Consider the following 21,979-nt stretch of genomic DNA (forward strand, 5'->3'; position numbering starts at 1 on the left):
ACATGTCTTTTTCAGAAAGGTTATTCAGTATTGTAACCTTTTTTTTTTCTCTTTAAGGTCAACAAAATTAATTAGTTAATGCTTAGTTAATTTAGGCTATGTAATTTCAAATATAAAATATAAGAATGTTTAACTGCATTACATTGTTTTATTTGTTTGTTTATGAATTAGATTAATACAATAAATTAGACCCAAAAAAAGAACATTAAAATCTGGTCAAGTAACGTTCCTCAGTTATACTTTTTTGAGGTATTCAATGTGTTTTGGGGCGTCAAACAGAAAATATGACGGTTAATACATGTGTTGTTCATCATTTTCCATTGTCCAGACAGAGTCTGGAGACGAGCTCGTCGAAGTATCCGCTGTCCGGCGCTCTCTGCGCGGTCACGCCCCGGCAGCGCGCCCGCGCTCACTTCAAAAGCTTCCTTTTTACTCAGAGCGGCGTGACGTCATGAAGCGCGAGGCGCTCTCGAGCAGATGAGATGAGGGTGCGCAACAGGCGAGCGCACATCGCGAGCTCACAACTACAATGACAACTTCCTGATGTATTAACAAAAAGTTTATTTGAATTCTTTGCACTTTTGTTTTAAGTCAGCATTGGCTCTCTTCTGTATCTCTTCTGTATTCTGTGTGTGGTGCTATGACTGATGACGAGATGATTTCATCACAACTCACTAGAGATTTTCTGAGGTGGAAATTTGTAGTTTGGACCCTGTGGAACCTGCTGATTCGGTGTGACTGCTACAATCTGGATGTGGAGCATCCTTTAGTTTTTAATGGACCCAATGGATCATTATTCGGATACTCTGTTCTGCTTCACCAGCATGCTGAGAACACACGGTAAGTGATTTAAACATGCATGAGAAGTTTTGATGTTTTCAGTAAAGGGTGACTGAGACAGTTTGAGAAATAAACTAATAGCCTGATTTTCAGCTTGTTTTTGTTTATTTCTCACTAGTAGGTTATGTTTTCTATTTAATGTCAAGTACTTAAGTTGAATAAATTATTTATAGTGAATCATTTAAAATAATTGTGAATAATTATGGAATTTACATTTGCACTCAACATTAAACTTCGGCTAGCATATGTTTAATACGTTTGTCCAGTCACTGTTACTCAGTAGCTGTCTAGTTTTTAATTCAAAGTCATATCCTGAAATGATGAACTAACCAAGATATGCCTAGTGGAATACTGTGAAAGGTATCACATGTTGCAGAAGAACTGTATATCTCACATGAGCATATCTGTGACAGTTTTTTTTTGTCCCAAGCCCTGGTTAATATCTGACCCTGAATTCATATTTGTACAATGCGAATTATCTGTAATTATCTGCTTTTTTTGACCAATTAGTAATTCAGAGACTATATGAAATATTTGTACTTACATTCTTGTCACACTGCAGGATTTTTTATAATGAATCATTCCTTATAAAATCTTGATGTTGGTTACAAATAGTCACAAAAGACACTTTATGCTTAAACTATCCAGCTACAAGTGGTAGACTGTATTCATTGTCATATTTATTGTTAAGGCTGATAGTTGGAGCGCCTGTGGCTGATTCCAGCTTTTATCCTCATACCAAAAATCCTGGAGCCATCTACAACTGCAGTGTGTTGACCTCCCAATGTGAGCAGCTCCATGTTGGTAGGTCTTCCCTCTCTTACCTTCAGAAGTTCAGCTTTTCTTGATTGTTGTATTTTTGTGAATGGCAGAGGTTCTTTTTAAATAATGTTCTTGTTGAAGTTGATGTGGGGTCCAAAAGTTTACCAAAGCTTCACAATCCCATTTAAACCCAGAAAAACAAGTTTTAGGATTTATTTTCCAGATATTTTTGCTTCAATTGAAGCACAAGATTCCTTTTGAATCGTTCTCAAATCATGTTGGAGAACATGGTCATCATGTTTTGTTCATGTCAGCTGATCTAAAGTAATTAAAGCAAAAGGTGGACGAACCAAATTACAAAACCAAAGGCATTCTGAAATTTTATTACTCTCATAATATAATAAAAACATGCACAATATAAGCATTTCCACTTGTAGTCTCAGACAATAAATAAATCATTTAATGACATTTTATAATATTTGAATGTACTTGAACATTTTAACAATGCTCATGGGGTTTTTTCCTCTTCTTTGTCCTTCTGTTTGTTGTAGACTAACTCAGAACAATTGAGCATTTCCATTTGACAACGTTAAACTGTTTAGACTTCACACTTCTGAATTCGCTCTGACTGAACTCGTGTGCTTACTAGACTCCTGGCTGTGAAAACGTCCTGTGAATGAATTCCCCATGAGGGTTAACCAGACTTTGGAGAGTTTCCTCCTGTCAGGAAGAGGATGCTTATACTCCCTCCCCGAAACAAGGGATGGGGGGGGGGGGGAGTCATCTTTGTAGGTCAAGCTGCAAGATGTATATATCATGCAAATAAAATGCCATTAAACAAATTATTTCTAAGCCATTCTGGGCTGGAGTACAACCAAGTTTCATAATTGCGTTCAGATGATGTGTCTGAAAAGGCTTCATTATTAGTGGCATTTGCTAAGATGAGTATCACTATTTTTATTGCTCATACTTGAACAAGTATGAACAACCCTTAAGTATCAAATTTAGCATGTAATCTACATTAAACTCTTTGTTCTTTAACATGAATCTATTTATTGAGGAGTCCCCTGTTTCCCCCGGTGAACGATAAAATGGCTACATAATAGACTTGCATTGAGAGCCATATTTAGGGACCAGATCTGGCTTTCTTTTTTTCTTTTTCTTTTTTTACTTTAGCCCAGTATGCAACCCCCTATCAACCACAGCCTAAAACCGATCAAAATACCTTAGCTACCACATGCACATGCCCTGGCAACCATCAACAAGACCACATTGTGAAAACCACACACATTTTCCTCAAATGTCAACTACTCACATTTTTTCCTCTGAAAATTTTAAGCTCTAGTTAACAATCTTAAAGGCCTGTCCACACTAAGAATGATTACTATAAATATAACTATTATGATAACTATATTAGTGTCCAACGCACTATATTAGTGTCCAAACCAGTCGTCTGCCACTTTATATGCTCAAGCTCTATAAAGTGGGATGGATTCTGATTGGCTCAGCTGTCAATGTTTTTATTGTTCATTAAATGGAAAGAAAAATCATTCTGAAAGTGATTCCAATAATATTGTTTCTCTGTGCTGTCCTGTATATATATATATATATATATAGAATGATTTTTAGAACTTTATCGTTATCTTTGGTTATCCTTCTATCGTCCTTGGTGTAAATGGGCCTTGATGGTAGAATTAACAGTTTAATATGGTTTGTAATAACAAGAGTTCATAAGTGCAAAGCTGATGCTCAGAAACACACAATACTTTCTTTTACATCAATACTTTCAAAGCTATTTATTGCCTTTTTATGGTAAGTTTCACAACAAGCTTCTCATCCTGTGTTGGTGTGTGAACCAGAGGTGTGAATTTGGTGTTTGCTTAATTTGTACTGCATGTCTTAACATCTCTGCGTCTCTAACATGTTGTACAATTTCTTGAAAGTAAACGGTTTGGATTGATTGTATATTAATTTGGGCACATTGTACTGAATGATTTCAGGAGATGTACAGCACTGTGGAAAACACTGTTTGGCAGAGAATGATAACCAGTGGCTGGGTGTAAGTCTGTCCCGGCAGCCCTCAAAAGGCCATGTTTTGGTATGTCTTTTAGTCTAACTGTCAATGCATACATTCTTAATTGTGCTACCTTGAGAGTAAATGCATAACTATGATTCATAATTTTAAATGGAAAATCTCCTGTTTACGTCTAAGGTTCATAGAGAAGGTGCAAAATGTTCATAAACTAAATTGTTTTGGAGCAACCAATACAATTATTGGTGGACCTTAGTCTTATTCCTTAGTGTCTTAATGTATATTATAGTTTGCTTTGTCTGTTGTTGTTATATTGATGTTGTAGGAAGATTTATAAGGCAACCTTGAGTGTCATGAAAGGCACCAATAAATTAGAAATGAATGAATGAATGACCATATGTAATATGTATGATGAGTAAATGGGTGTTTACTCTATGCTGGTTTAAATTTAGGCATGTGGACATCGGTGGAAGAATATCTACTACTCTAGTAAAGACAATCAGAACAAGCTTCCGCATGGTATTTGCTTCAGATTCAGCCCAGACTTGAAACGCGTCACTCCTATTATCCCCTGCTATAAAGGTACACATTTCAATTACTGCTGTGTTGTTTTTATTGTTGTTCACAGGTTCAAACACAGCAGAATTACTTTATAGCACCATTTGAAGCTCCTTAGTGTCAAGTGAGCACCAATTTTCTCAAGGTTTTTTCTCTCTCTTTTTAGACCATCAAAGGAAGTTTGGTGATGGCTACGGATCATGCCAAGCAGGAATATCAAACTTATTCACAGAGGTATTCAGAGCTTCTATGGCATTTTGATTGAGCTGTGATTGAATTCAGTTGATTTGGTAATGATGTATTGTGTTTGTAGGACCTGATGATCATGGGAGCTCCTGGTACCTCATACTGGACAGGATCCGTTCTTGTCATCAACACTACAAGCAACATGTCAGCTGCTTATGTGGATGATGACAGTGCAGTTCTCTATGGAAGTTATTTAGGTGAGTTCTCAAGCTGCTAATGTTGTTTGCTTTGTTTCAAATCATAGTAAGCAACATTATGAGGCATTATAAATACAAAAGACTGTAGGCAACCTAATTGACCCTTCGCTAAGCCACGCCCAAAAACCGCCACAGGCCAATCGTGGCTTAGCAACCGTAACTAGGCGCGGGAGGTCTGGCAAGCTTTCGAGCGAGGGAAACATGCCGAAGCGTTGTGCGTATGGATTATGCAAATCTGATACCCGGTATCCTAAAAGTTTGGACGGGGTGGTGGATTTTGTTCCCTTCCCGAAACCTAAAACCCAAGGGGAGAAATGCCAGGCGTCATCTCATTTATAGCGTTTTTAACAATGTAGATTGTTCCAAAGCAGCTTTACATTGATAATAGGAAATTAAAAGTAAAGTGTTTTGGCTTTATAGCAGCTCTAGAATAAAGTTATTGTCCAGCTCGTGGATCAAGCAGTGTGATTAAAGGCAAGACGGAGGCTCACTGACATAACTTAACGTTACTTAAAAATATATTTCAGCATTTTGTTAATCGACGGCCAAACCGTTACCCCAATCCGATCGCGACTCTCCCGGTGTTAGTTCTAGTAAAAGTAAAAGGTAGTTAGTAAAAGGAGGGAACATCACAGGGCTTGCCGGAGATCTCCAAGGAAAAGGTTGGTATGCAAACTTAATCAGTTCATAACAGTAAGTTAGTCCGACGTGTGAGCAGTAACGTTAGCCTGGCGCGCTAAAAATATAAGCGGGAGAATGTTATCATTGCAAAGTGGTCAGGCTAATGTCTTGTGTTTATTCCACAATACATATGGATAAGCTGTTTGTTTTATAAATATTAGAATATTTTCAAATTTCACTTACCCTGCTGGGCATGCACATAGCTGTTCCTCAAATTTGTGTGTTTCCCATTTGAATGGTCAGCATATGAGGCGGTTGCTGCTTGAAATTATTCTCTAATCGTTTGCATATTATGTCGTGGATATAGCCCTCGAATGCATACTGCAGTATTGCACTCTCATATTTTCACCTGTTTGCCAAAAATGACTAATTATCTCCTTAGGAATGTCTGAAACCAGTGCATACATACTGTAATAGACGTGCCAGGCGCAAAAGCTTGACAGGCGTAGCAACAGTAACTAAGGAGGGCGGGGCTTAGCGAAGGGTCAATTGTCCTGCCTCATAAGATACTTATGATACGACTGAGCCTGGGTTTCCCAAGGTTTTTTTCTCCATTCTGTCACCTGATGGAGTTTTGGTTCCTTGCACTGTTGCCTTGGCTTTTGGCTTGCTTAGTTGGGGACATTTAATATTCAACAATATTATTGATCTGCCTTACTTAAGGTGGATGATGACGCAATTTCCTTCTAGAAACAAACTTTGTTGTATTATTTTCATGTTATCACTGTGAAGCTGCTTTGATACAATCTGTATTATAAAAAGCGCTATATAAATAAAGGTGACTTGACTTGACTTAATTTTATTCAAATTCTAAGGCCGCGTGTATCTTTTAGCTCAGATCGGTCATTTATGAGGTTCCATGATGGCTAGGAAGTTGCCTATGAAGGCAGTACACAGCAAGCCAACTTACTAGGTTTTGTAACAGAGCTATGGCCTGTAATGATATATCTATGAAATTGCTAAGAAATAAGTGCTTTCTATTTTTGGGGTTAAGGGATACAGTGATCTGATTTTAATAAAATGTTTAAAATTAAAGATAAACATTCTCCAGTGATCATCAGTCTTAAGACTTGCAGCAGGAAACTTGCTGTTAGGAGGCATAACGTCTTTCTATATGAACAGGAAACAGACACTGTTGCACAATTCAGGAGCATCAAAATGTTGCAAAATATGATACGGTTACTAGGCTAACGTGTCACTTTGTTTTTCGTCTCTTGGCAACCGGCCCATACTTTGTAAACAAACTTACATTTCAGCAATGCCTCATTTTAGTCATTGTTTTTGCTTTATGTACATGTGATTTCTTTGGTTCATCTCCTAAAGTAAAGTAGTCAAAGTCAAGTCGTATTTATTTGTATAGTGCTTTTCTCAATACGCATGGTTTCAAGCTTTACAGAAAATCATGATGTTATTATAAATAATATATTGTTTATAATGCCGTATAGTCACATTTAGTACAGGGTTCCTGGTGTCATGGAAAACATGGAAAATCAATTTCCAAGCCTGAAAAGAAAAGACTATTGCGAATATAAATTTGATATATTTGTTTTTTATCTGCTAGAAATAGTTTTTTGTGGATACAATATGATGTTTTAAAATCAGTATCCAGTTATCACAAGCATTGTAATATCTAAATTAAGTGTTTTTTTCAAGCCACAAAAAAATATTTAAAACCACTTATTCATGCTTCAAAAGTAATTTATGGTTAGTTTAGGAAGATATAGCTTCTTTAAAAAAAATTTTTTTAATTCTTTTTACAATGTTTGTGCAGACTCTGAATGGCCTGTTTGAATGTTTACCTTTTCTTCCCATCAGGTTATGCTGTTGGTGCCGGACACTTTCTAGATCCTCAAAGTACTGAGATAGTGGGTGGTGCTCCCCAGCATGAACAGACTGGTAAAGTAAGGGTTAACATCACCACCACCACCACCACCACCATGATCATCTTCACCTATCTGATTATTAGCACAGACCCAAGTTTTTGGAGTAGCTTAGTATTAAAGTTCTCTAGTTTGGTTAGACATGCAGGCTTTTGCACACTTTTGAATACCCCATACTGAATATCAGAGATTCCAGGTGGCTGTGTATAAAATGGTTTTAGATATGAAACCCTCTTGACATCTGCTCTGTGAGGCAGTTGTGAACGGTAAATCAGTTAAACTAAACTCGTCTTCCATCTGTGCGGAAGAGGAAGTACGTTTTTTTTTTAAAAAGATGTGCTGAGTTTGCAGTGTTTATGAGTTTTGTCTGGTATCTAATGATTTTACCAAAGAAACCGAGACTGGAAAAGGAGTTGGGGACCTACCATGTATATTTGTGATAAAACTATACGGAAATGTAACATTCGCCAGAATATACAATCCATTGTTATGCTGCTGTTGTTATAGTTCCCATTTCCCATACTCCTGTGTTTTCTTTTACTCCAGGCCTACATATTCAGGATTGAGGGCAACACTTTGAAAATTGTTAATGTAACCAAGGGCAAGAAGGTAAGAAATTTCAAGAATTTTAAGTGCTCCTAAGGGATGTTCTTGCTGAATGATCACAATGGGGGATGTTTGTTCCTGTTTACAGCTCGGCTCTTATTATGGAGCTAGTGTATGTGCTGTCGACCTGAACGCAGACGGACTGTCCGATCTGTTGGTGGGGGCTCCTATGTTCAGCTCAGTGAGGGAGGAGGGACGTGTGCATGTCTACATAAACCTGGGAGAGGTGAGGCAGCGATATGTAAATATATATAAATTAGCATAAGTTAAGGGCAGTACAGCAAATACTACTGTCAGAGTGCAGTGCAGGCAGAAGAAGAAGATGAGGAGTCAAAAGTTCCAATGCAAAACGTTTACTTATAATATAACTCAAACTGGTACAGAAAGGCAGAAGGTTCACACACACCAAATACAACGGAGGAACTTAAATACTAACACAGATGAACACTGATTAACAGAACACAGGTGATGTAGATGATGATGATGATTAACTAAAACCAGGTGACACAGATGAACTGATAATGATGATTACAAATGACATGAAGACAGGCAGACAAGTCCAATGAAAACAAACTAAACAGAACACAACTGTGACAACTTCACTGCAAAAACAAAATTTCTTCCTTAGTATTTTCGACTTATTTTTCAGTAGAAAAATATCTACACATTCTTAAATCAAGATAAATTTACATGAGAAGCAAAATTATTTTTTTAAAATTACAAAATTACTAGGTGTTAAAGGGGCTACTGTATGTGTAGGTTTTTACTTTAAAAAAATCTTTAAGATAGAGTTTTCATTTGTACATTTATGAGCCAACCATAATGTAATAGAAAGAATGACACCTTGACTGTCCACCACGGTTGCCTCTATCAGCCTGTAGGCTCAATTGTGTGTGGAGGAGTCGGGTCCGAATTGGCGCGAAAATTCACAAAATGTGACGTCATGCGCGTTCTCGTCTACTTGGGCTTACATCCGTACGGCAGCCATTAGTAAGCAGCGACAATATGGTCTGTCAAACAATAATCTTACAGTACTGTAACTTTTCTTACCTCTGTAAACATGCTGGTGAATCTCGATGAGCCGTCTGTGGTTGCTGCGGCAACTCTCTGGTTGCTGTGGTCGTGCTCGTACGAGCGTGCGCACCGAGAACGAGCATGAGACTGGCTGCAGTTTCTCTAACGGCCACTGGTGTCAGTAACGGTTAGAAATTTCAGAACTTACGCAATGCTCCTTTAAGTCTTGTTTCCTGAAAAATGGATCTTTCAATGAAGTGACTTTATGCTTAAAAATAGAAAAAAATATCTACCAGTGGGCTAGGAAAAATAAACTTAACGTATTTTTTTTGTAATTTATATATATTTCTCTATAAGTTTATACTAGCAGATATTTTTTCTCGTTTTAAGTGTAAATTCACATAATTTTGATTTAATTTAAATTTTTTAGAAAACAAGATGTAATATCTTATGTAATTTTGTTTCTCAAGAAGTTGTATCTTGATTTTAAGTGTGTTTAGATATTTGTACTGGAATGAAAAATACTTTTTTTTTTTTTTTGTAGTACAGGTGCATACTTTTCAGTTAATTTTTTTAATTATTTTTTCTAGGTTTTATGAGATTCACCCATATATTCTATATATAACTATTGTTAATTTAAGGATGTCAGAAGTCTTTGAGCTCCATTGTAATGCATGTGAGAAAATTACACATCTACATATTTTGAGCTGTCTTATCTTATTGTGTTCTGTGTAAAGGATGTATTCTGGCTTTGATCGTGACCACCTAGACCATACCAAAAGAACAGGTTAAAAATAAAAAAGGTCAAAAATTAACAACCACTAAAAAGCACCATGCTTTTAAGACTTCAAAAATGACTGCTTGACTGTCACCATTTGCTGCATTGTTTTTCTTCAATACTTAAGACCTCAAAGAGTAGTTTGCAAGTACAAAAATAATGCTTTGCACAAAAACAGTTTGGTCAACAGGTTTATTTAATGAACAGCAGGTCTCAGTCTGTAGGAAAAGTGTAAAACTAGTGCATTTCATTAAATTTACATAGTGTAGTGTACAAAGTTGAGAGAATTTATTTATGATGAATTACAATCTAAACAATGATATACTAATAAATTACAGAAAGATGTCAGATTATTGCACTGATAATTGTGCATTTGCTTCTAACAATTAATATCATGCTTCTCATAGGCGGAGGGTGAACCAACTCCAGGTTAAGGCTAAGGAGATGCGCTTCTCCTTTAAAAACACATTTAAATTTCCTTGAAATACTTTAAAGTGTCACTGCACAACCTACACATTCCAGCATAAACACTCCCAATAAATATTTGTTATTAAAGTGTCTACATTTACAAGCCACTGTTAGTTTTAACACAAAAGCAAATATACTGTATGCATGCAGTGTGCAGAACTCAGAACTTTTTGTGTAGTGCAAACTTAAATACCTCTGATTGGCCATTGCTTCAAGAAATCAACAGATGTGTTTGTGATTGTCTACATTGCTCAATGCTTCAAAAGCATGTTCTCCAGAGCGCAAACACAGATACACACTGGGTTGTTTGCCAAATTTGTTTCACCAATATACTATTATTATCCTAGACCAGCAGTTATGGGCAACTTTTCCCTCTAAAAGCAGCTAGTCTCAAGTCCGTGGCCAGGGGAAGTCTTACACACACTACGACTATGATGCTGCTCTTAACAATATCCTTAGTGTCTTTGTGTTTCTTTCTCAGGCTAAATTGAGAGAGGCAGACTTTGAGTTAGTCGGCAGCGACTCTTATGCAGCACGATTTGGAGAAACCATTATAAACCTTGGTGATATTGACGATGATGGATATCCAGGTATGGTATGTCTAATACATCAATGTTTGAGTATGGAACCTTTATAAACCTTCACAGTTTGTACGTTTCTTATGCTGAGTTGCTTTATTTGACTAGCCAAGTGTCCTAAAAATATAATATATTATGCTTTGCTGTATTTTAAAATGGCACCTATGGGTGTTTGTTTGTTCCTCAAGTAAGGTTTGATGGTAAAGCAATTTTTTTTTTACGTCCTCATTCTGTGAAACTTTACATTGAAAAGCCTGTCAGCCATTAATGAAATCCCATCTTCTTGAGTTGTTTCATTGTCAGATATCAGTTAATCTCTGACTCAAATTTGACTCAAAGTTGAGATGAGTGGTTGGTGTGGTTTAAGAAACGGAACTTGGTTAGGAACATAGTCATGCAGTTACGATTAAGCACCACAGAAAAACCACTGTTGAAAGAGTGAAACATGCTTACACAACAACTAGTTTGCCAGTGCATCAGCATAAATAATTCATTTTCACAACAAAATGATTTATATAAATAATGTTTTCATGGTTAGAAACTCTTAATGGCATATTTAAATTTGCTCTGCTTTGAAACTTATTACCTACATAGGCAGCAGATATTCTGTGATATTCTATTAAACCTAAAAATATACAGCACACAAAATATTGGGTATTTTTAATGAATTAAATTACACTACTTTTGCACGTATTTGTAATGATTACTCTCACATTGTGAATGAATGTTTTACTGAGCCTGCACTGCATTATGGGAATACCTTTTCTTTGAAGTATAATGCAATGCTACATTAGAATTTGCCCAAAAGTTGGTACTCTACCGCTCAAAACCTTATTACAAAAACATGTAAAAAAAAACATTTTACCCCAAACGTTCAATCTTATAAGTTGCATATCTATGCTGCATAGCTTTTGGAACAGTCTTTGTTTCGATAGTGCCTATATGATGTCTTAAAATGTGTGTCTTGTTAGACTGCTCACTATGTTTTGGAACAAAGCTAATGCAATACCTGTGTTTCAGATGTGGCCATTGGAGCCCCTCAGGAGGACGATCTGCATGGTGCTATATATATCTACAATGGGAGGAGAAGTGGTATTGCACAAAGTTTCTCTCAAGTACGTTCTCCATCTGCTGTTTATACTGATATTAAAGGCGGGAAAAGTTAGACCTGAGCAGTTGTCCCCATCCTGTGCGAACTTCCCTATTGTTTAGAGTCTTTCATGTTCTCTCTGTCTACACTGGAGTACTAAGAGGAAAGCGTCCAGTCTAATTGCTGTAATTTCCTGAAATCCCTCTCTCTATAGCTTCAAGAAGTGATCAGGGCTTGACAAATCAAAATCATGAGAGTCCAGTTATAAACGAATGTTTAGGAAGAGCTTCATCTAATTATATTAACTTCAGGCTAAAATGATTATATGCAGGATGTTTTTTAGTGATTAGCTTATTACAATACTGTGGTTTTCCAGTTATTGTAGAGCATGGCACAAGCATGGGTTTGATTTCCATGTAACACAAACTGATACCTTGTCAGTTTGTGTGTCTGAAAAGCGAAAAAGTAAGGCATAATGTGAAGTCATCCGGTCATTATTGCAAAATAAACTGACTGATCAATCAGAATCAATCATTCCAGAGAACTAAATGTTAATTAAAGGCATCTAAATGTGCCAACCACAATGCACGAATAAATAAGAGACTGCTTACATCGCTCATGTTACCATTATTCCATCAACCCCACTTTAATTTACAGTACGTCTTCACTAGATTTGTGTAGCTGTCCATTATAAATCAAGTCGCCAAATCAGTTTACCTTCATCCCATTTATGAAATGAATGTAAAACTGGTCATGAATAGGATCATTTGCATGTCTCTTGGAGTACAGTACAACTCCATTGGCATTTATGATGTAAAATCCTGAATCTAAATATCTTCTGAATGCTGTCTTTGTGCTTTCTTCATTGCAGAGAATAACGGGCTCTTTGTTGGGCAACGACCTCAAGATGTTTGGCCAATCAGTGTCTGGAGGAGTTGATATTGATAGCAACAATTACCCAGGTAACACTTTTAACACAACAACATGAATAGGATATGATTCCTCTGTGAATAAGATGAAACCTACACTATACGCTTAAAAGAAATTAATACTTTTGTTCAGCAAGGATGTATTAAATTGTTCAAAAGTGACAGTGAAGACATTTATAAAGTTACAAAAGTTCATTAAAGAATCCTGAATTTTTTTATCACAGTTTCCACAATAATATTAAGCATCACAGCTGTTTTCAAAATTGATAAAAAAATAATAAATGTTTCTTGAGCAACAAATCATCATATTAGAATGATTTCTGAAGAATCGTGTGACACTGAAGACTGGAGTAATGATGCTGAAAATTCAGCTTTGCACCACAGGAATAAATTACAATTTAAACAGTTATTTTAAACTGTAATAATATTTCATATTATTACTGTTTTTTACTGTCTATAAATGCAGTTTACATTAAAAAAAATCTTTAAAAAACCCAAACTTTTGAAGAGGAATGTACATGTCTGCTGTTAGCTATTATTATTTTTTTAACAAGTCATTAGTGAGTAAAAGAGAATGATGTCACTCCCTTGCCTTGCCTAGTTGTTCAGTTCTGTTCTCACACTTCTGTCACTTCTGTAAAAAAACAAAATGCATGCACAAATGAAGAGCAGCAAGCATATGTAGCTGCATGGCCAAAATATAACACCTCATGTTTGCAGAGCAGCTTTTTTTTATCTAATATGTTGTGGGTGTTAACTGTGTTAACAGTGTTTCTTGAAAATGTTGAAGATGCAATCCTATGATTCGTTGTTTTTGTTTTGTTTTAAAGGTCGTCAGGTAGTCAGATGTGTCTAAACTTCCTGTTCTCAGACTTTTATTTCCTTTCTTGAAATAAATAATTTTTTGAAGCCAGAAAAATATGCAAAGTACTAGAATGGACAGTACTACATACTGTTTTGAATGAAAGTATTATGTATACTGTGCACAGTAAGTGCACGAACCATAAAATAAAGTGCAATCACATTTTCTTTATGAGCGAAATACCATAATTACCTTCTACATTTTCGAACGTGTGCAGTAGGCAACCAGAGCACAGTGTGTGGACTACTGTATCCCACATTACAGTGGTCGACGTGCCAAAAGTTAAGAAATTTTGTAACAGAAAATTGGATTAAAAATGCAAAATAACCTAATTTATTTATAACTGAACAGCACTCCCTGTGTAAAGCAGTGTTGCAATTGTGGCCTTGTAGACATGTTTAATTTTTTTAAGAATATCAGAGCACCAGTGAGTAATGAATGTGCTAAAGAATAACCAAGTCATGTGTGGTTTATGGGAATTTTTATGTTCTCATCCAGATGTTGCAGTGGGAGCTTTCCTGTCAGACTCAGCTGTGGTGTTCAGGTAAAAACAGCAGAATTTTCACTCACACTTGCTTTGGTAACTTTAAGCTTTAAGATGTGGTATTTGCTATGGGAATTTGTTTCAATTTGTTTAAGCTAAATTTATTATATTTTCAGTTGCCAATAAGACTATAGAACTTCATTTAGCACAATTAAATTAAATCTTCCAAAATCAGCACAGTAAATGAAAAGAAGTCAGCATATTCCTATTCCAGGCCTAGCTGGAGTGAAGACTCCAATGAAGCTGTTTGGTTAAAGTCTGTAAAGGCATTATTTTAAATTTCACCGTTATTGGCCATGAAAAAAGGATGCTTCAGCTGGCACGGGATGTTATTTTATCTATCTATCCATCCATCCATCCATCCATCCATCCATCCATCCATCCATCCATCCATCCATCCATCCATCCATCCATCCATCCATCCATCCATCCATCCATCCATCCATCCATCCATCCATCCACATATGACAGATTCCCATGTGACAACTAGCCCTGGCCATCCCTATGTACTGTATATGCAAACTGTGTGTTAATGTGTTGATCTGATGATAAATCCAGTAACTCTGGTTGTTTCAGGACGCGTCCAGTGGTGAAAGTGGATGCTGTCATGTTGTTGCCTGACAGCTTGAACCGTTCCATAGCCCAGTGTACTGACAACGGTCTGTCTGCCGTGTGCATCAATGTTAAGGTGTGCTTTCGAGTCAGAGGGAAACAAATCCCAGGAAACATAGGTAAGGCAGTAATATTCCATCAGATATACTCTTATGTTAATCTTAATTTGAAAAGTGTTTTGAAGACAGAACCCATGACTTAAAATTCCCTCCAAATCCACATGCAGTGAGATTTGTGCAACAGACTGATGCAAGATCCTTTGAAACTTCCTGCAGTGCTATCTGACTTTTTTAGATGCGAAAATGTCCTCTGATATTTTGAGCTCCCCACACGTGTTCCTCTTAGAATTGAGTACACAGCGTTCAAGGATGAACGTTTTGGACTCGAGCTCTTTGTTTACGAGAGGCTGTGTGTCGGCTCGTCTTATCAGCACGTGGCAGTTCTGTGTTGCAGACCTCTTTCCCAGCTCTTTATCTCTGCCCCACAATCCCCTCTTTTGTTGTGGCGGTTAGAGGACTCAGGGTGTGTGTCAAGGCCTGGCTTCACTGATAGAGCCACACTCACTAAACGCATAGTAAACAACAGAGCCATGCTTGATGACAAATATTAATAATCTTGAAACAGATATGAAGTATTGACGGTAGAAATCTGCCACCCAGAGGTTTTGCAATACTGTGGTACCGCTGCAGATGGATAGAGGACTGCTGTGCGTTATCAGTATGTGTGAGAATGAAGTATCCCAGACAAGTCAAGATTGGGAAGAGCTGTTGCCTTGTGGAGATTAGTTATTTTCAATCACAGATTCAGAATTCTATCCATTTCATAATAGTAGTTGTTCTATTTTAACCTAATGCCACCTGATAATTAATTTGTAATTAACATTTTGATTGGTAATCATTAAAGAGAAAATTATTAAATGAGATACCTTTCATTTGTAAAGGATTTATTTGACTGGATTATCCAAAATAGTTGTTAACTATTTTTTTAATTTATTTGCAGCAAAAATAACTGTATTGTAATATATTGTGACATGCACTACTGATCAAAAGTAAGATTTTTTTTATTGAAAGAAATTAGTACTCTGTCTTTTATTCAGTACTGATGCATTAAATTGATTAAAACAGTAAAGACATTTCTAATGTTACAAAAGTCTGAACCTGAACAAAAACAGTTTCCACAAAAATATGAAGCAGCACAACTGTTTTGTTTTACATTGATAATAAAAAATATTTCTTGAGCAGCAAATCAGCATATTAGAATCATTTCTGAAGGAATTTTCAAATTCATTACAAAACCTTACCAATCCCAAACTTTTGAACGGTAGTGTATACTCTTTAATTTAGTTTTTCAGAATCTTACAAACACCCTGCAGTCACATCATAAACCCCTAGGGGTTCGCTACAAGAGTGCAACAGGATTCTGAATTGTAATGTTAAATTGTTGTGATTTAGCATGTTGTCTAATTCTAACTTTGTCTCTGAACATCATTCTCTTTCCTGTGCAGAACTGAAGTACAACCTAACAGCTGACGTTCACCACAAAGAGGGCTTTCCATCTCGGTTTTATTTCAGTGGAAACGGGACATCAAATGTCACAGTGGGCAGAGTGAATGCCAAGCATGAGCAGCTCACCTGCACTGCCCACCAGGCCTTCATGAAGGTGCGAGACTCTATTTATGTTTATTACCTTCGATGGGGGATGCGACTTTTAACACAGATTAGAGTATTACATTATTGCTTTACTCCTAAAAAGAATGGCAGTGGTACTATATACAATACAGGTCAAAAGTTTGGAAACATTACGTTTTTTTATATTTTTGAAAGAAGTCTCTAATGCTTATCAAGGCTGTGTTTATTTGATCAAAAATACAGAAAAAAACAGTAATATTGTGAAATATTATTACAACTTAAAATAATAGTTTTCTGTTTGAATATACTTTAAAAAATAATTTATTCCTGTGATGCAAAGCCTAATTTTCAGCATCATTACTCCAATCTTCAGTGTCACATGTGACATCCAGTCTATCACATGATCCTTTAGAAATCATTCTAATATTCTGATTTATTATGAGTGTTGGAAACAGTTCTGCTGCCTAATATATTTGATGAATAAAAGGTTATTCAATAATAATATAAATCTTCTTTACTATCACTTTTTATCAATTTAACACATCCTTGCTGAATAAAAGTATTGATTTATTTCAAAAAAAGAAAGAAACAAAATGACTGACCCCAAATTACTGACCAGTAGTGTATACAGTATTGTTGTTACAAAAGATTTCTATTTTAATTTTTTTTTTTTACTTTTTATTCATCAAAGTATCCTAAAAAAGTATCACAGGTTATGAAAAAATATTACGCAGCAGAACTGTTTCCAACTTTGATAATGAGTCATCATATTAGAATGATTTCTAAAGGATCATGTGATAGACTGGAGTAATGATCCTGAAAATTCAGCTTTGCATCACAGAAATAAATGATAATTTAAAGTATAATAAATTGAAAACCAATTATTTTAAATTGTAATAATATATCACAATATTACATTTTTTTTTCTGTATTTTTGATCAAATAAATGCAGGCTTGATGAGCAGAAAAAACTTCTTTCAAAAACATTAAAAATAGTAATGTTTCCAAACTTTTGACCTGTACTGTACTTCAATAAAAAAATTTTTTTTCATATTTAATTATTATCAACTGACATTTAGACACTACTGTTTTACAGTATTAATTAATATTTTGAATTAGCTTATATTTTTATATTTTCAGTTTATTTTATTTACAGTTAAATTTTTAGCAATTTTGCTATGTGCTTTAGTCATTTTTATTATTATTATTATTTTTTATTATTAGTTCTAATTTATTTGAATTTCAGTTATTATTGTATAATGTCACATTGAAATGTAGAACTTTCAAAAATGTTAAATATTAGCTAAAAAATTATAACAATACTTGATTATGTGAGTGAACTTCACATAAACCTAGTGTAACGTCACATTTAGCTGTTCCTTTAATATATCAGGACTCGACGCTAAGGATTTCTTTGATCGCCCCACATGTGCGTTATAGACTTGAACACTGGATATGAAAGTGCTGACAAATCACAGCTGTGATTTGCCCACGTCACTCTGCTCTTCATGCTCGAGTTAATCACCCTCTCCAAAAGGCCCAGGTGGTGTGACTCTCTCTAGGTTTACAGCGTGACTCCACGCAGGAGGCCGGGATGATAAAGAGGCTCATATAGATAGTTTGTTGGAGTCGATAGCAGGTTGTCGCTGCTGGAGATCAAGAGGAAGAGCCAGGCAGGATGGCATGGGGGAGAACAGCACAGATAGAAAGAGACCTAGACAGTTGATGAAGTGCGGATAGATGGCTCCGTGAGTATGAGTGAATGTTCCAGGTGTTTGGTGGGCCTCTCTGGACGCCTCTCCCTCGGTCTTTTCCTGTAATCAGGACCATCTGATCCAGCTCATGTTTTACACAGTAATTAATGGAGGCGCGTGATGACTGCGCTGTTATTAATGGCTGCTGATGGAGACGAAGGCCATAAACAAGTGTGATTATCTGTCAGAGGCAAACCCAAACAAGGAGGCTGCTACATTTGAGGTATTTTAGGGCTTAATTAATGGGCAATAAGAGTAACGAATGGAACGCGTAGCAGATGTGGCGGACATCTTGTGCTGTGTTTTAGGAAGGTGGCTTCTTGACCCGTTATCTTTTTTGAAGTCTGTGTTAGTGAGCTTATATATATCTGTTATCCCCTTGAAAGACTCGAAACAGGACTTTTTACGTAGTCTTTGTTTACATCAAAGCTAGTCAGAGGCAGGTGATTTTCTATTTTAATATTTTTTTTAATTTAATTTATTCCTGTGATGTCAAAGCTGAATTTTCAGCATAATTACTCCAGTCTTCAGTGTCACATGATCCTTCAGAAATCATTCTAACATGGTGATTTGGTGCTGATTTCCGGATTCTTTGATGAATAGAAAGTTTAAAAGAAGAGAATTGGAATATATATCTTTTATAAATGTCACTTTTGCTGACCCCAAACTTTTTAACAGTAGTGTATGTCGTTTACAGTACAAGATGATTCATACATTTTTGGTCCAAAGTTAATTTAGCTTTAAGTTACATTTTGTGAATGTTTATTAGTACACAACATATGGATGGGCTCAAAGCTTTAATTTTGTTTTCTTGGGTGTATAACTATCTATAAAGTGCTGTTTTAGTGGAGCAAAGTTTAAGTGCAGTCCTTAATCTCAACCAGTAGAGCATGGTGCTCGCAACACCAAGGTAATGGGTTTGATTCCCAAAGAATACATGAACTGGTGAAATGTATACTCTGAATGCAATGTTTGGTGCTTTAGATAAAATCATCTGCCAAATTCATAAATATAAATGTAAGTTCCACTTCAAAAGGATGATTTAGACAACTTTACATCTCTAATAGCAAATATTTATATATCGAACAAGTGCTATTAATTAATTAATTCTGGTTGAAACCCTATGGCACGCTTTCCTGCTAGATTTCAGTAAATACATTACTGAAAATACAAAAGTTTTCACAAACTAAGTGACAATTCATATTATTGTCTGTGGTAATCAAGTTTAAGTTGCATTTACTGTAACACTTCTCCACCCAAAACTGAAGGTACATTAATATGCTGTTGTCTTAACACATTGCCATTGAGAGATGCAAATGTGCCAGGATTTTAAAAAGGAAGGTGTCACTTTCAGTTCTTGTTTTGAGATAAATTAACTTGGTGCTGAATGTAGGTGTGAAGGAAACACCCAGTCATTCTCATGCTCTTATAAATGCCCTTGATAAAGTCATCAGTTTCTTTGAAATATCAGCTGTCTGCCCTTGAGGTCAGACACGCCTGTGACAAACTAGATGCGTGTGTGCACTTGTGAATGGCTGAATTCACTAACCAGATTCTGAGCGAAGGGCACAAGTTCACAGCGTTGACTTTGAGTTTAGCCTTTGCTGCAGAAATGAGCGTCTCTCTGAGGTTGTGGCTGTGGCTGCAGTCCAGCTCATTTACACTGGCCATAGAAGAGGCTTCCAAAACCCCGGTCACACATCTCCCCTGCAGCTAAATACAGGCCCCAGAGACCCCACAGGACAACTCGCAAACACTGAGCCCCCAATTAGAGACGGCCATCACAGCTGACAGAGCAAACCTTACCTGCATTAATTATCTGCACCGAGGTGAGGGAAGTTAAGATCATACACCCATTCACGAGTTTGGGGTCGGCAATGTTTTCGAAACAAAGTCTCTTATGATCATCAGGGCTGCATTCATTTGATCAGAAATTGATTATTAACAGCAATATTGTGAAACATTATTACAGTTTAAATGAACTGTTTTCTATGTTAATATATTTAAACATGTAATTATGACCGCCGCTAGCATAGCTAGCGAAAGCGGTCATATAGGGATTGTCAATTTATTTTATTTTTTTCGTCATCTACTGAATTTTTCGTCAACGATACCAGGGACACCGAAACACCGGGGAACATGAAATTTGGTGGCCATGTAGCCCCACTAGACTTTTACGGAAAAATTTCGTTTGGTCCCCGGGGGCCACTCCCCCCCCGCGCTGGGCCCCCCGAAACCCAAAAAATGCAGTTTTTCCTAAATAACTACCTGAACCGTGGCACCGAGGATGAAGAAATTTTTATGGTATGTTGGTCTTAAGGGCCCACATCAACCTAGCCCATAATCACTCATTTGTGATTTGCGCCCCTCCCATAAAAAATGAAAATGCAATATTATTCTGCTTTAATCGCCCCTATCTTCAGTTGAGATGTTCAGAACTGCACCATATTTCATGTGTATGATTAACTTGACATCCTCTGGGGGTATGCTAAGTTTCGTAGAATTTCATCCATGGGGGGGGTATAAAATAAATTCATTTATGTGCACATTTAGTGACTGTACACTCATCGGCCTGTAGATGGTGATGTTGAGCGAAGGGTTGCTGGTTTAGGATGATACTGTCACACACACACATGCAGGAATACAAACAAACGCAAGCATGCACACACACTGACATCCACACACCCATACACACGCATACAAATCCACATGCACAGACACACACACACAAACACACACGCGCACACACATGTACGCACGCATACATACACGCACAGACACACACACACACAGACACACACATACACAAACACACACACATACACACACACACACAGACAGACATGCACATACTACTACTTTTTTTTAGGTATATACATAAACACGCAATACAGCCAAATTGCTCCACGTCATTTCTTTTTGTGGAAAGCCAGTGCAGGCCTGAGCGGCGGTCATATTTTGTACCGCCATGCGGTACATCTAGTTTATTCCTGTGATGCACCATTCACCATCATTACTCACATCAGTTCAGTGTCACATGATACTCCAAAAATTATTATTATAATATGTGATTTGATCAAGATTTTTTTTTTTTTTATTATTATTGTCAATGTTCAAAACAGTTTTGGCCTACAATTTTTGTCGAAACTGTGATAGATTTTTTTTTCCAGGATTCTCTGTGAATAGAAAGTTCAAAAGAACAGCATTTAAAATTTAAAAAGATTCCTTTGTAATATTATACATGTCTTTACTGTCACTTTTTACCAATTAAATGCATCAATAAAAGTAACAATTTCATGGTACACTTTAGTTTAGGGTCCAATTCTCACTATTAACTAGTTAATTATTAGCATTCATATTACTCAGATATTGGCTGTTTATTAGTACATATAAAGCGCATTTTAATGCATTATTCTGCATGACCATATTCTACATCTCTTAATCCTACCCAATAACTAAACTTAACAACTACCTGACTAACTATTAATGGCAGTAATTAGGAGTTTATCAAGGCAAAGGTCGTAGTTAATAGTGAGAATTGGACCCTAATACAAAGTGTGATAAATTTCTTAAAATAAAAAAATAAAAATAAAAACTGTATTGGAACACGATGTCAATCTAAGCATTAGATGGGGTGAGTTTTGGATGGGCAAGCGATCGTTATTTTCTTCAGAAAAAGTAATCATTTTGTTTTTATGTTTCATTTCTCTTGTATGCAGAAAGATGTCCGTGATATCTTCACACCTATCCATTTTGAGGTGAAATATGAACTTGGAGAGCACCGTTTGGCACAGAGGGACTCAGGAGGTTTGCCTTCTCTCAAACCCATTCTACAGCAGAAGGATGAACTGGCCAATATCGTGAGAAACAAGGTCAGTTTTTCTTCTCCATCTCTGTTTTGTTATTGTGGTTCATTTCTG

General features: G+C 36.4%; 1 protein-coding gene across 1 annotated transcript in view; it reads left to right on the forward strand.

The window, feature by feature from the left end:
- The first annotated feature begins 498 nt into the window (after window positions 1-498).
- Window positions 499-21,979, forward strand: part of itga4 (integrin alpha 4) — a 29,960-nt gene continuing 8,479 nt past the window's right edge. Inside the window, exons 1-16 of the mRNA XM_084123420.1 lie at window positions 499-840; window positions 1,532-1,644; window positions 3,603-3,700; window positions 4,087-4,216; window positions 4,359-4,426; window positions 4,506-4,635; window positions 7,132-7,217; window positions 7,743-7,805; window positions 7,891-8,028; window positions 10,544-10,652; window positions 11,661-11,755; window positions 12,602-12,692; window positions 14,020-14,065; window positions 14,642-14,796; window positions 16,182-16,336; window positions 21,779-21,931. Of these exons, the coding sequence (XP_083979546.1) occupies window positions 641-840; window positions 1,532-1,644; window positions 3,603-3,700; window positions 4,087-4,216; window positions 4,359-4,426; window positions 4,506-4,635; window positions 7,132-7,217; window positions 7,743-7,805; window positions 7,891-8,028; window positions 10,544-10,652; window positions 11,661-11,755; window positions 12,602-12,692; window positions 14,020-14,065; window positions 14,642-14,796; window positions 16,182-16,336; window positions 21,779-21,931 (1,830 nt within the window). The 5' untranslated portion in view covers window positions 499-640. The remainder of the gene's footprint in view (window positions 841-1,531; window positions 1,645-3,602; window positions 3,701-4,086; window positions 4,217-4,358; window positions 4,427-4,505; window positions 4,636-7,131; window positions 7,218-7,742; window positions 7,806-7,890; window positions 8,029-10,543; window positions 10,653-11,660; window positions 11,756-12,601; window positions 12,693-14,019; window positions 14,066-14,641; window positions 14,797-16,181; window positions 16,337-21,778; window positions 21,932-21,979) is intronic.

This window comes from Abramis brama, assembly GCF_963993115.1.
Source record: "Abramis brama genome assembly, chromosome: 8".
NCBI classification, from domain to species: Eukaryota; Metazoa; Chordata; class Actinopteri; order Cypriniformes; family Leuciscidae; genus Abramis; species Abramis brama.